This window comes from Mustela lutreola, chromosome 14 (genome assembly GCF_030435805.1).
Source record: "Mustela lutreola isolate mMusLut2 chromosome 14, mMusLut2.pri, whole genome shotgun sequence".
In the NCBI taxonomy this organism is placed as follows: domain Eukaryota; kingdom Metazoa; phylum Chordata; class Mammalia; order Carnivora; family Mustelidae; genus Mustela; species Mustela lutreola.
Window position 1 is genome coordinate 9387911 of NC_081303.1, and position 14808 is coordinate 9402718.

Consider the following 14808-nt stretch of genomic DNA (forward strand, 5'->3'; position numbering starts at 1 on the left):
CTCTAGGAGCCCCTGAAGGTTGACTCCCCAGCTCTGGGCGCATCTCTGATTGAGTCTGAATCCGAAGTCGACCTTCTTGGGTCATGCCCAGGGGATCCAATCTGCATTCTGTAATTTCATATTTACCACCGTTGTGCCTACCATTGTCCGCTCTGTGTATTTTACACACCAAACCCCAGATTGGAATTCTACTATTTCCTTTCCTGACTTGGATCCTTTCGACTATTTTTTTAAAATATTACAGCAGAACGCTCTCTCCTGGTGTCAGAGGGGGACGTGTTTCAGGCCCTCTGCTTCAGGCTCCCCTAGAGCCGAAGCCCTGGCAGGATTCTACTGACTGACACGCTCTCCTTCTCTGCTCCCAGCCACAAAAAGGGTTGCTTGGGTTTCCAAAACATGTTATTTGTTCAACCACAACGAGGCACTGCTCCTTGTAGGCTACTGACTGCGGGGCTGACAGAGCTGCTGCTGGCCGCGCAAGAGGGAGAGAAGAAACATGATGGCATGACCCGGCGGCAGCCAAGACAGGACCCTCAGAACTCATTTGCTGCCCAAGTGGGAGAACTGAATAGTTTTCCACTTAATCTGAAAATTGGCCTCGGTTCTTGGAATGTTTCTCACCTCCTTCTCTCAGCATCAGCTGCTGAAAAGAAGCCTGAGGAGGAAGTTGGGGAACGTCCTACCAATGACACGGGGGAACCGGGCCCGACCCCTTCGTTTCTCCGTCTGTGCAAGACCACATTCGTAACACCTGCCTCACCTTCCCCCTTCGAACAGGGCGAAAGCAGGTGTGCATCACGTGCAGAAACAGGGTGCCCCGGACACCCGAGGGAACCTCACTACTATAATCATTATTATTTGTTGGGGCAAGAGGAAGCTTCACCTTTATAGAAAGCCTTCTAACCCACGTGGAATTTTTTTTTTTCCCAATGTGGCTTTTTATGATTTTAATGCACGAGCGCTTACGGTCTCCACTCTATTTCGGTTTTCCGCAGGCCCCGAGGAAAGCCAACGCCACCTGAAGCCCGAGAAAGCTCGAGCACCACGGCAAGGAAGACAATGGCGCGTTCCCAGGTGGGTTCGCAGGTGGACACGCGTTTGCGCACACCCGTATCCTGTAACTCACGCCCCCGCTGTGGGGGCCGTTTCCAGACCCCCCCCCCCCAGCGCCTTTCCAACCCTCCGATTTTCTCATCCAAATACCGAAGTCGCATACAGATATTTTTTTTTTCCCCCTTTGGGTCGAAGAGACCCGGACCGAAGCTTCGGGTCACATTTACGCTGGTGACATAATACGAACCACAGCGTCAGGAATATAGATCGAGGTAACGAACAGCCCCAACTCCCCGGGGAGGCGCCCAGATGAAAGTGATTTGCCCAGAGACCTCCATGAGTTACACCAAGAGAAGGTGGCACCGGCCAGATCACAGCTCCCAGCGTCTGTCTCCGGCCTCACGTCGCCAGCGTGCTCTGTTACGTTGTCGGAGGCACGTTGTGGCACCATGACGCTCTGCGCATACTGGATCATAGCGACTGGATCCCTTTTGAGGAAGGTGCACCTGTTCAAAGCCCACAACTCGGTGGAACGCAGAGCTGCTCTGTTCCTTATAAGGAAACCCTGAATTTCTGTTGCCAGGAACACGCGTTCCATCCCCTCCGCGTAAACAGGCGTCAGAAAGCCCTTCCAGAGTGTCCACTCTGCGCTTTGATGCAAGGCCCCTTCACAAAGGATTCGTGCCTCACTCATCTCTCTCCCTCTTCCTCTCTCCCCTCCATGTAATGACACAAAGCTTCCTTCTTTTTTTATAATTTTCATAGATATTTTAAAAAGGCAATGACTTTAACGGGACATGTTTGGTGAAATAGTCCTTTGGGTTTGATATATTTAGGAGTTTGGTTGAGAAAAAAAGTTGAAAAACAACCAGAACCAAAAACAAACAAGTCCCCCCCGACCGCCCCCCCGCCGCTCGGTGCCATAGACAAGAGTCCAAAGGACATTAGCTGCTCCATTGCACACATTGGAAAGGAGAGTTTGCTGGGAGCTCAGTCCTTCTAATAGACTGGCAATTTTGTAAAAGGTTTAGAGGATTTTGTTTAACCATTTCTGCATGTGTTTTTAATGAGCTCATGAGGGCTTATAACAAAGGCCAGGTTGTGCGTTTTTGTGGTGTTTTCGGCCCTGCTCCCTCCCTGCTGACCCGAGGAATGGGCACCTGTGCTCCTCTCCGGGCTCACCTATGGGAGTCAAGGTGGTGGGGCCATCTCCGGGCCTGTCTTCGTGCCAGGGATGAATCATGCAGTAGGCAGAGCGGAAGGAGTCTCTTTGTTGACAGCTTTCCATCTGGACTTTGGATACGGCTGATCGTTCACGTAGAGCGCTGGTTAGCTGGAAGGGGCGAGGGGAGTCAGCTCCTCCATAAGGGACCAGGAGCATGTAAAGCATCCGCAAAGAACGGCCCCAGGATTTCCTCTGCAAAGCTCAGAGAAGCCTCTCGCTCCCCAAGTTTCAGGGACCCAGGTCTGTGAATGTGTCTGACTGCAGCTTGGACACGTTGACATTTAATAGGCAAAAGGATCCTTTATAGCCCCATTCAGATAATCCGACCGGAGCACACCTGCATAAAAACATGGAGCTCAGGTGGCCAGGAGTGAGCCCCTTTCAGTTTAATCATTAAAATAAACAGCGCTATTAAGATGAATTTCAGTTTGTCATGTATAAATGTAAAAGGCTCCATAAGGGCTGGTGTTTTGTGATTCGTATAGGAATGTGATGGATGTATGATACGTTTTCCACAGCTATTTAAGAAAAAAAAAAAAAAGATTATCTTAGTCATGGGGTAAAGTTATGTGAGGCATTGCTCTATCCAGGCTGTGTCTGGGCCAGTACAGATTTTTTTTTTTTTTTTTTTTTTTTTTTTTTTGTGAAAGATTACTTCTTGGCAAACTAGATATGCAAACGCCAAAATACAGTAAAACCACATTTAATTGGACCTACTTGCCAACTTCTTGAACACAGCTTGGATTATTCCACTGGAGGCTGCTTCTGTTAAAAGCTGGGGGAGGAGGAAGTGGCATATTGACAAGGCTTCAGATAATTTTTTTTTTTCACTCGAAGTACAATTATGCAATGAGCCAAGTTTGGAAGTATTTTACTATGTTTAATAATTATTATTAAAGATATTGTAAAACATATGCATTTGTTAAGTGGAATGTAATGGGAGTGAAATCCTGTCATAAATTTTACTTCGGATTTATTTTCCTATTTTGTTTTTTTATTTGACAGCCTTCCAAATTGGTTCTAGCCAAAACCATGCACTCTAATACATACCGTACTCGATACCAAAGTGAGAATATGAGTAATTTATAGAACCCGAGTGAGAAGCGTTCTCTCCCGCAAGCCAGCTTCTACGGAGCCGTCACCCCTGTTCAGGTAGCCGCTGACACATACAGGCGACACCGGGAGGGAGAGAGCCGGGATGAGAAGCCCTCCGCCCAGAGGGTTCTGCCACCTTCTCCTGGATGATGGCAGCCTCGAAATCCACCGGCCTGGCCACGGCGGAGTGGGGGGTTCAAGCGTCTATTGTTCGAGTGTCTACCCTTCCAGAAGAAAGAGGACTCTCTCTAGGTGTGGGTGGGTCCAGGAGAATCCGACACAGCCCCGGAGGGGTGCCGGGAGGGGGGTGGTCACTGACCATCCATGACTCTGTTCAGGCTTTGCTTCAAGGGACCCCGTTGTCCCTCCCTCGGGAAGCTGAGAAGGCACGAGACCAGTTTGCTTCACATCTTGAGCTTCAACAAATTTATATTGTTTTTACAGTCTCTTTTCCAAGGGAGAGAAAAAAAAAATGCCCCCTGAAACTGTGCTTCTCGAAACCGAACAAAGGGGCCATCTCTGAAGATTAGCAAGCCGCTCTGGATTTGCACCGAGCTCCACCTGCTCTGTGAAAACCCCATGGTTTTCTCACAATCCCACTCAAGCTGCTTAGCAATTGGGCCCTGTCTTGCGAGGGTGGGTATTCTTCAGTTTGACTTCTGTTTGCCCTGTCGTTCCCCCGGTTCCTCGTGCTAGGCCACAGCCCGCGACCGACCGGGGAAGGAGGACAGCCTGGAGAGGAGAAGGCAGAGCCCCGGGGCGTCTGCGGCGAGCACGAGGCAGCCTTGTCCCCAAGGCGGGCAGATGGGAGGCGACCCTAGGTGTGTTTTTGCATGCGTGCCCGAGGACCCGGGAGCCGGAAGCAGCTCCGCGGCTGTGTGGGGTGGACTGCAGCAGTGTGAGCCCTGTGTCTGCAGAGGGGACATGAGGACATCTGGACCGTGTCCCTGCGAGCAGGGCTCCTGCTGCAGGCCTTTGAAAATCCTGCCACGGCGGCCCCCCAGCGCCTTGGAACTTTCTCCCTGGAGAATTTAGAAGAGCCGGTGTCCTTGATTTCCTGGACATCTGCAGCCTCCCCACGCGCGGGGACCCAGGGAGCGTCCTGCGCAGCCCCTCCCCCTGGTTCTGAGAGCCCAGAGCTAGGAGAGGAGGTCATGCCCGCGACTCTCCCACTGTCTTCCTTCCGCCGCTACCTGGCTCTGGGCGCTCTGGAACGAGTGACCTCATTCTCTCCCGGTTTCCCCCACCCCCTTCATCTTTTAAACAAACTTCTTGGGTCATGAGACGCTGAGGGTTTTGTTTGTTTGTTTGTTTTTTGTTTTTGTACCTGTTTATAATGCTGATGGAACTTGGGCTGATTAACAAGAAAATATTTTCCAATTAGAGCAGAAATGGTGATTCACTCACCACTTCGGCTTCTACAGCTCGTTGCCACGAAGGACAGGCTTGCTCGGGCGGGGGAGGGCCACGGTCAGGGCAAGTGAGCATTTCTGCCGGCCTTTGGATTTTTAATATCTAACTGTATTGACACGTGGACGACCTTCCATGTCCCCTTTCCAGCCCAGCAGGTCTGGGTCCTTGGCTGTTTTCTGACAGGAGGCAGCTGAGAGGTGCTGAACAGATGTGAGGCAAGAGCCCATCTAGGTCTGCGCTAGGACCATGTTTACACTGTGCCCTGCTTCGGGGAAAGCGAGGGGCTTTCATTACCTTAAATAGCAGCGGACATGAACGTGTGCAGAGCACACCTGGCCAACGAGTCATCCCTGTTAGGACTGCAAAGCGGTTTTCTGCTGGTTTAGCTCCTCACAGAGCCTTGGCTGGACAGCTCCCTGCCGCTTCCCAGCACAGGACGGGCCTCTCATATGAAAAGGCTAATTCTGGTCGCTTCCATAGGAAGGGAAACAGCAGAGCCCATTACCGTCGATGTGGTTCATGGAATTCAGAGTGTCCTGGGGGGACTGGTGACAGGTCTACGGATCAAAGATCATTTGAGTTACATCGATCATTGAGAGAACACACCACACTCACAGACAGACTCCGAAATGACGGAAAACCAAATTCTTAGAGACTGTCATAAAAAATCCCCTATTCCACCATTCACAGCCTGACCACGGACCTAGTCATTCCCTGTATTTCTAGCGCGTCTCTAATCCATCCCAGAATGGGGGAGAACCCTCCCAGAGCGTTGTGTGAGAAAAAAACCATCCCAGAGAACGACCGCGGACTAATTTGTACAAGAGTCTCGCTCAAATATTTTCCCTTTTATTTTTTTTTTCATCCTGAAATCGCAAAGTAAAATGGTTGCTGAATTAAAGATTAGCATGTAAGACTGAAATAGGACGACATTCTTATATTAGTTAAAATTCTTTTGGTTGCAAGGAATAGAAATCCATCTTAAGCTAGTTAAGCCAAAAAAGAATTTTATTATAAGGCTCCTTGGATTCAATGGAATCCGAAAGAGCGATCCGGGAGGCCTTGGGAGCGGCTAGAGCTCCGCATGTAGAGGCTGTCAGGGTCTGCTCGCCTCTCCCTGCCTCCCATTCCCGTTCTGCTGATTGGCATTTCCCATTCCTCAGTCCACATGGTGGGACGGGCTGCCAACTGCTTCTGCATTTCCACGTCTTCATCTTCAGACTCCCTTTGTCAGTTACAGTCCCCGAATCCCGGGGGAGGATTCTGGTTGGCCTGCTTGGACCGGGCACCCACCTCTCAACCAATAGGCTGTGCCAAGGGCAAGGCCCATGGTCCCTGCGGTGGGACCCCACCCTTAGCGCATGGGAGAGGGGCAGGGGCGTGGTCCCCAGGTGGTGGGGATGAGGCAGGTGCTGTGCAGATGGAACAGTAGGGCCCCAATGCGTTTCTCTACCAAAAACAAAGGAAACTATGAAAAAAATAGCGTTTATCTGGAAGCAAGAATAATATATTGTCCTTCGTGGTCCAACAGCAGTTATGAATCTCTAATCCGTGGCCAACTAGTTAAGTGGAATAACGTAGGTTTTCTGAAGTATAAATAATTAACTAGTTTTCCACTAGTTTTAACTAGTTAACTAGTTTTAACTAGTTTCCAGCCTTTCATTTAACTTAGTGCATCTGATCTCCCCCAAATTCCCTACCGCTTTATAATCTCAGAGCACATTCATGTACTGTCTTGTGGAACCCTTACCTGGCTCATTCCGGAGAGCTCGCAGAATTCAACGGCCGGCCTTCTCTTCCAACTATCTGACGGTGATCAGACCACGAAGCACAGAGAATGGAGAAGACACTTGTGTTCTCCTGGTTTAGGATGTAGGAAGGACACCGTGTGCAGTAAGAGCGAGGCAGTCCCAGCAGGCAAGACGCGTGTGTTCTCTGTCTGGGGACAGAGGAGTCTGTGAGTCTAGAACAGGGAGGGACCGGGAAGGCCAGTGGCGGTTAATGCGAGTGACGGCCTCCAACTGAGGACGTAGCTACCAGCAAGGTGGTACTAACCCTCCCAGGTGCCTCCAGGCGCCCAGCTGGGAAATGGGCCTGCCTGGTGGAAAGAGAGACAGGCACCCATGCCATGGGCTGAGGGAAGGGATGCACTCAGTCCATTTGGACGTATGGCTCATCACTCCCTAGCTGCTTACTGTCCCATTGCTAGAGACGCAAAATACTCAGTTTGAAGGAAGCTCCTGGTTAGTTAGCTCTTCAAGGCCAAGGTGAAAAAGCATGAAGCTCCTGGATTCAGTGTCTCCAACTGTCTAGAAAACAAATACAAGTATTCTAGGTATCGTGGATTTCACCATTGCTTCAGGCCCCCCAAATTATTGTGCTCTGCACTTGGGGAACTTGGGAGGCTGACAACGGATGATGCCTCCTCTCCAGGCTTTGTTGACCTTCCCCCCGTCCTGGGTGCCTTGAGAGAGGCAGCCGAGGAAGCCAGGACAGGAGAGTCTCTGCTTCGAAGGCAGGCAGCCCACAGGTTGAGCCTTGGGTCAACATTTTTCCTCTATAGCAGAGATTCCACAACCTCCCCTCAGAAGGGCCTTGAGAACCAGACTGGCCAGATGGCCTGCCAGGACACTTGCAGTCACAGATGATGGCAAATGGACTCAGACTAGCTGGAAAATACAAAAAAAATGATTAAGTCATGTGTCGGAGAGTCTGGGGGTGGCCACGGCCTCAGCGGTGACTGGGCACCAGGATTCAGCTAATGGCGTTAGATTCTGTCATTCTGTCCTTCCCTGCCCATCCCCTATCTTGGGTTCACTTCTGTCTTTACAGCCCAAGACGGGCTTTCCTCCCATGATGGGGGAACGGGGCCTGGGCAAAGATGGTGCCAGCTGGCCCTGTCACAGGAAGTGACCCCAGAGGGAAGAGGGTGGCTTCTCTGAACACCCGCCTTTAAAACCCCAAGGGAAGATTTCTGACTGACCTGCATGGTGTGCTTGTCCCCAGGCCACGGAATAGCTTCCTTACAGCCACTGTGAGTAGAAGCCTTGAGTCCAGCCACCCAGAGGAGCAAGTGGGGCTATAGGAAGTTTGCAGGGCCCTGAACCCGGAGTGGAAGATTTCACCAGGGAGCCAAGGGCAGGGAAAGTTTTCTGTTCATGGGTTCCTGCCTGGGGAAGACAAATTTGATTTGGGTGTGGGATGGTAGGGGCAAAAAATGGAATGGCAGAGGGCAAATGAATATTTACACTGCACACTCGGCCCTAGGGGTACAGCAAGGCCCAGCCTTCATAGAACCTACAAGTTAAGTTCTTTCTGAACTTTCTGAAGTTTGTTTCTTTCTGAAACAAACAGAAAATTTTAGCAAAGCATCGTAAGTGTTATGACAAGAGTATATAGTGAGTTCAAACCCACAGCCAAGGGGGATCCAGGGAAGACTTTCTAGCAGAAGTGACAAGGGGTATGAGTTGGTCACACAGTAAGAGTGTGGAGAGTGCTCGGGGCAGAGGATCAGCATGTGCAAAGGCCCCAAGGAGAACCAAGCGTCTTTGACAGGCCTGGTAGTTCCTCCCTCCACCCGTCCAGATGACTGGCGCACTGTTGGGGGAAGGTGTATTCATTTTCTGGGGCCGCCATGACAGATTACCATACATTCAGTGTCTCAAAACAACAGAAATGTCCTCTCTCTTACAGTTCTGGAGGCTGGAAGTCCGAAATCGGGATGTGAGCAGTGCCACCCTAGGGGAGAAACTTTCCCAGCCTCTTGTGTATGTCCCAGGCTCTGGTAGCTCCAGGCCCCTCAGTGGCTGCACCCTCCTGTCCCTGCCTCTATCTCCATGTGGCCTTCTCCTGCGGGTTCCTGTCCTCACCTCTCCTGGGTCATGCAGGATGATCAGCTCATCTCAGGATCCTTAACTGAGTGCCACCTGCAAAGACCCTTTCTCCAAGTAAGGCCACATTCCCAAGGTCTGGGTAGAAGGAACTAGACACACCTCTTGGGGGGTCCCCATGCAGTATAGGACAGAGAGTGTCCTATAATCACAGATGCTCCAGACTGAGCAGGAAGGCCAGATCCTAGGGAATCGGGGCCTCAGCCTAGAACTGTCCAGTGATGTCTCAGATCACATTCTAGTGGTCATTTTTGGGAAGCAGGGCTGTGGTCTGTCAGGGGGCCACTGCCGTGGCTCAGGAGGGAGGGGCAGGGGATGCCCCAAGGAGGCCGTTGAGCCATGGATGGGAAGAAGTGGATTGTGGATCTGCATAGGGAAGCAGGTGAGCAGGACTTGGGCGTGGTTGGGTGACAGGTGGCAGGACTCAGGCAGAGGGATCATCATGGGGAATGTGTATCGTTATGGTAATGTGTATCCTGCATATTAATTTTCCCCCCAGGAGACAGCCTGGAAGGACAGAATGCTGGCTTGGGATGGGCTAACCCTGGGTTCAAATCCCCGTGCTTTCACTTCCCAGCTTCTCGACCTTGACTGTTTCTCATTTTCTCTGGGCCTCTGTTTCCTCCTCAAGAAAATGAAGATACAATACTGACTTCCTAATGCTCTAGGAAGAATGAAAAGACAGCTTGCAAAGGGTGCCTGGCCTGGAGCCCAGCCCCACGTGTGCACCCTAAACACCCTAGTTCCCCCTCCTTCCCTGGCTTGACCAGCCCCCTTTCCTGCAGGGGCTTCCCCCACCTCTCCCATCCCTGGGTTCAGCTGCCCCCCACCTCCTACCTCGCTCCCATCTGCTTCCTGGCCAGCTGGCCCCTCACCTGCAGCCCTTCTCTCCCGGGACCTGCCCACAAATTCCCCTCTCCCCTGTGCCGGCCCTTTGACAAATGTTCTCTCCTCCAAAGCAGCACACACTACAAACGCAGACAGGCTGTGAAATGGGCGTCTCAGGCCCGTGAAGCTCTTGTTTCATTCAGTTCCTGCTGCCGTTCATTTGCTCACTCACTTCTTCCTGCGTTTGCAGAACCCCTCACTCAACACACATGCAGGGTGGGCGGGCCTGGCGCAGACACGAAGCACCGCGGAACTCCTTCCACCTCCCGCAGTTTGCGGATTGCGTTGGGCCACGACATTCTCTCTGCTTCTGGGTTCTCCTGGTAGGCAGCCTCTGCAGGTAAAGTGAGGAGAAGCTTGAGTTAGATGCCCCAGGAGGTGGAAGGTGTCACCTTAGAAAACCCATCACCCCATCCCACATCTCAGGCACATTTCCAATCTCATCGGCCACATTGTCGCCAACCCCTCTCCTGCCATGTCCCTCCCATTCCCACTCCTGGCTCTTCATCTGGTTAGCCAAGAGGGAAGGGCCAGCCTGTTTTTACTTAGAGCCATCTTTCAGGAGCAAGAGTGCAAAAACCTGTGTGGTTTTCTGGTACTGGCCTTGCACAAAGTGGAGAGGATCTACCATACTCTGCCCCACTGGGGGTTTGGCTTGCTCTTTTGGGCAGTGGGGAGGCCTCTGCTTTCCCCTTCAGGCTTCCAGGAGCCTCATGGTGCTCAGGGCACGTGTGTGCAAGTAAATGCATCCTGATTTGCACAAGTCGGGAGCCTTCTCCATTAAGGGATGTTCTCAAAGACTTGCAGCAGAGGTTCTGAGACACTGATTCGACCCACCATCTCAGACATGCTGTCATGAGGACGGGGAAGATGGTGTGAACTTTGGGAAGGCAGAAACTTCAGGAAGAACAGTCATTCCATGAACTGATGCATTCATTTATTCCATTAGCATCGTTCAAGGGCCTGTGGGGCTTACCAGGAAGAATAAGAAACTGTCTCTGTCCTGCAGGACCTCAGAGAGTCTAGAGAGAAGGAGGCAAGTACACATGTCCATGTGTCTTGCTTTAAGACTATCCTTAGAGCACTGATGTGCACCTGGCATCTCATGTCGAACACACTCTGGGACACTTGATGTATAAATTCCTGCTAATTTCTCGACAATGTTTCGAGGAAGGTATAAACACCCATTTAACAGAGGAGGAAAAGGAAGTGCTGAGAGTAACTTCTCCAGGAACCAGGCTTTCCAACCCAGTTCTGCTGACCCCAACTATTAAACCTGCTTGTCCAAACTTAAATTAAAGAAAAAGAAACAGATGAAAGGGAATTTGGCACATTAGAGAAGTAGTCTTCCTTTTGCAAAAGAATTCAGTTCTTGTAATCCTTTAAATTCTGAGTGACTCTAGAACCCTTTCAATAGAGTTTTCACTCACCTGACTTTCCTCCACAATTTCAGGAACACTTCCAACAGGCAGCACGAGGCTTTGCTGGTAGAGGTTTCTGTTGCTGTATCTAGAATAGTACGCAGCCACTGCAGCTTTGGTGATCCCAAAAGTTGATTTGAGAAAGCCCCAAAAAAGAAGTTTGGGCCAGAAGGGAATCTAGATTCTCTGAGCCAAATCTCTCATTATCAATCATGGGAATTGAGACCAGAGAGGTTAAGTGACTGGCCTAAGGCCACACAGCAAGTTTGTGGTGGGGAGATGAAACTCAGTTTTCCCAGCACTCCTCAGCACAGTGAGGGAGGTGGCTGTGCCCACAGGTCCTGTGGCCCACAGCCAACTCCATGTACCCTTTGCCAGGAGCCAAACATTCCTGGTGCCATGTGGGCAAAACCTGATGAGCAGCCTCACCCTGTTCAGCCCCCCTGCTGTGCATTAAGGGATCAGTTTTCATTTAATTGAAATTCGATGTAGTCTGAGCTGAGGTGGCCTTGCTCTGGCTTTCTGAAGAAAGAATGCAGCCTTGGCCCAAGAGTTTGAGTTTCACATAGTGGGTTCCAATACCTGAGGGAGACTGCCCTAGTACTTTCTAGAGTCTTTCTGAACGGAACATAAAGGTCTGTGCGTTTGCCTTCCTCTTGGCTCTTCCTTTCTCAGCCAGGGCTCACATCTCAGACTGCAAGCAGGTAAGGCTGGGGGAGCGGAGGCCTGTGGAGAACAGCTGCCTTCCCTTTAGCCCTTGGGCTGTTAGCGGGGCCGAATGCTCTGGAAGTGCTCGCTCAGGTTCCCCACATGCACCACCCATCGGCAGGGCCCCGGACACCGGCAGACAGGATCCTGGGAGGGAAGCCCTGGCGCGTGAAGGTTAGTGAAGGACATACATCAGCCCACAGCCCGGCCATGCTGGCCACCTTCTCTCTGCCTGCAGAGTCCTTCCCGCTCTCTGACTCTGGAACTTCCCACCACCCTTCAGGCCCTGCCTTCTCCCTGGCTCTGCATGACCATGGTGTGCCTATGCTGGGTCTGTCCTGTGTCCGTGCTCACGTGTTGCCTCTGCCAGCCCCACTCCTGCCTGCATGGCTGAGACCCCATTCTAGTCACACCCTTGACCTTAGATTTTCAAATCAGCCTCGTGCAATAGATGTTTTCCCATCGTGACGGATGAGGAAACAGCATTAGCAGAAGGTGAGGGACTGGTCCAAGGTCACCCGTGGAGTGAAGTGCAAAGGCAGGCCCAGCTCCTCTGGTCCCTCACACCTGCTACAGGGCTGCTGCTGGTGCTGGGGTGAGACAGGGTCTCTGACCTTTGACCGGCACTGTATTTGGAGGACAGGAGCTGTTTTCACTTCTGATGTACACATTTCTGTTTTCTGACTCTTCTTCAACAAGCCCGCATCACTTGTGTCATTGAAAACCACATTAATGACCAGAGCTCACTGAGCATCAGACCTGTGTCATCTCATTTATTAACCCTGGGCGAGGAGTCCTGGTTGTCTAGAGGAGGAACCCGAGCTGGAGAAATGTGAAATAACCAGCAGAGTCAAACAGTCAAGAGCCCCAGAGCCAGGCTCAGGCCTGGGGAGGCCAGACGGAGCTTTCCAAGTGGAGAAGAAGCTTTGTCTTCAGAAGAAAACGAGCAACCCGCTTCATGAGAAATGTCCAGAATAGGCAAATCCACAGAGATGGAAGCAGACAAGTGGTTGTCAAGGTCCGGGGTGGTTGGGGACAGGCTTTCCTTCTGCGTGATGACACATTCTAGAACAAGACAGAGGTGGAGTTTGTACGACGCCGTGAATGTATTAATGGTCCCTGATGGTAGCTTTTATATTTGCATTTTATCACAATTTTAAAGATTAAAAAAAAAAAAAGCAAGGAAAGGAAAAGCTGCTGCTGACCATTTCCAGATTCAGTTATGCTCTGGAAACTTTTCAAGAAGGAATACAATTTCTTCAAAAAATGATAAAAGAATACTAAGAAGAGGCCCATGGAGATGGGGAACCCAGAAGACTTGAAACAGGAATCAGATGGCTGTTAGAATTATTTCCTTTGCCAAAGGTGTCTGCAGGTTCATCCAACACTCATCAAAATCCTGGGCAACATGGCCTTTGTCATACCCATTTCAGGTATGGGAAAGCTGAGGTGTAGAGAGGTTCAGTGTCCTGCCCCGGCTCATGATGCTGGTTAGTGGCCAAGCTGGGCTCTGTTTCCAGGTGCTCTGACCTCCAGGTCCACAATGGGAACAGCAATCATCTCAGATCTGTGTTCAGTCCTATTACCTTATGAGTGCAACATGGTGCAATTGAACTCAGTGAAAGCTTTCCTGTCTTTACCCTTCCAGATCAGTAACAGCTTGTCCAACAGGGAGACGTGCTTCAGAGAGAGCAGCCTTAGGGAAACTGCTGAACATGGGGTCCCTGGCCAGCCTGGGCCAGGTCATGAAAAATTGTGTTGAAATAAACCTTGTGCCCTAAAGGTTGTATTTGGAGGGTGATGGGGGAGACGGTGTGAGCTCCTGGCCAGCTGCACCCAGTTGAGAGCCTGCAGACCTCCCCACCAGTCCCATCGCTGGCAGGCATGGTGGCCGCCCCTCAGCCAGTGGCTTTGGTGGCCCGTGCTCTAGTGGCCGCAGCCACGGTCCAGGAACAATGAGCTGGGAGACAGTTGCACCGAGGCGGCATGAGAAAGCATTTAAAGATTGAAAAACAAAATAAAAAGCCAAACCCACAATCCTCTGCAGCAGATATTAGTGTAGTTCTAGAGGGGTGTGAGTTAGGCTGTCTCTCTGAGAAGACATCCCCTGCAAACCACAGTGGATTTCAACCTTCAGGTTCTGATTGGCTGAATAGCCACAGTGATACCAGTTATAGCCCAACGCCATTCAAGAATCTGCTCTCCACAGCCCTGCCATGCTGGACAAGGGTTTGTGGCAGAAGCGCCAAGTCTCAGATCCTGGACCCCTGGAGGACAGAGAGTCTCAGATCTTGGACCTTTGGAGGACAGGAAGCATCCTGCTTCCTCTGCCCGGTGCCAGGCTTGGTTGTCTCCAGCTCAGACCTTTGCAAGAGCCCGCTAACTGGGTTTCCTGCTCAGACTTGTCCGTCATGAGCGCCACCAACCATGTACCCCAGAGTGAACTTTCCAGAATCAAGTGGGGGGTCGTGGTCTCACTCCCCTCACAGAATAACATGCAGATTCGAGAGAGACTAGAGATATTGAGTGAGGAGGTCTGGGCAATTAATCTGAGGTATCACAGGTTTCTGGCTTGGCCAGCTGTGTAGACGATGGTCCATTTCCTGGGCGGAGGACAAGCCAGGGTTGGGACTGGGTGGGTGGGGTGGGGTTGTCCGACAATGGGCTCCGCTTTGGACACAATGACATCTGTGCATATGACACACACATACCATGATGGAGAGAAGGCAGAGGGCCCATGCCAGGACCTCTGGAACACCAGTGTTTAAGGACGGCCGTAGGAAGGGGGTCTGCAGGGAGACAGAGGGAGGAGGCCCGGCTAGAGGCAAAGCTGGGGAAGTCCTCAAAGCCAGGATGCCAAGGCATGGGAGGAGGGAAGAGCGACTGCCACTTTGGCAAGGGGGCTTTCCACGGGGTTGGCGCTGGTAGGGAGAAGCCGGACTGCAGTGGTGGTTCTCAGACAGGAAGTGCAGGACCACTTCTGTCAGGAACTTCGGCCAAGAAAAAGAAAGGACTGGGTCTGGAGAGGAAAAATCTTCAAAAGAGGTTTTCTTTCTTCCCAGCCACCCTTCCCTCCCAGCCACCCGCCCCCCCCAAGAGGGGACCCTGACCATGT

At 51.4% G+C, this 14808-nt stretch overlaps 1 protein-coding gene across 1 annotated transcript; it reads left to right on the forward strand.

Annotated features, from left to right (window-relative positions):
- The first annotated feature begins 396 nt into the window (after nt 1–396).
- On the forward strand, nt 397–1383 carry LOC131815215 (uncharacterized). Its single transcript, XM_059146906.1, has 2 exons — nt 397–788; nt 996–1383. The coding sequence occupies exons 1-2, from the start codon at nt 397–399 to the stop codon at nt 1291–1293; spliced, it is 690 nt and encodes a 229-aa protein (XP_059002889.1). The 3' UTR covers nt 1294–1383.
- Nucleotides 1384–14808: the final 13425 nt, after the last annotated feature.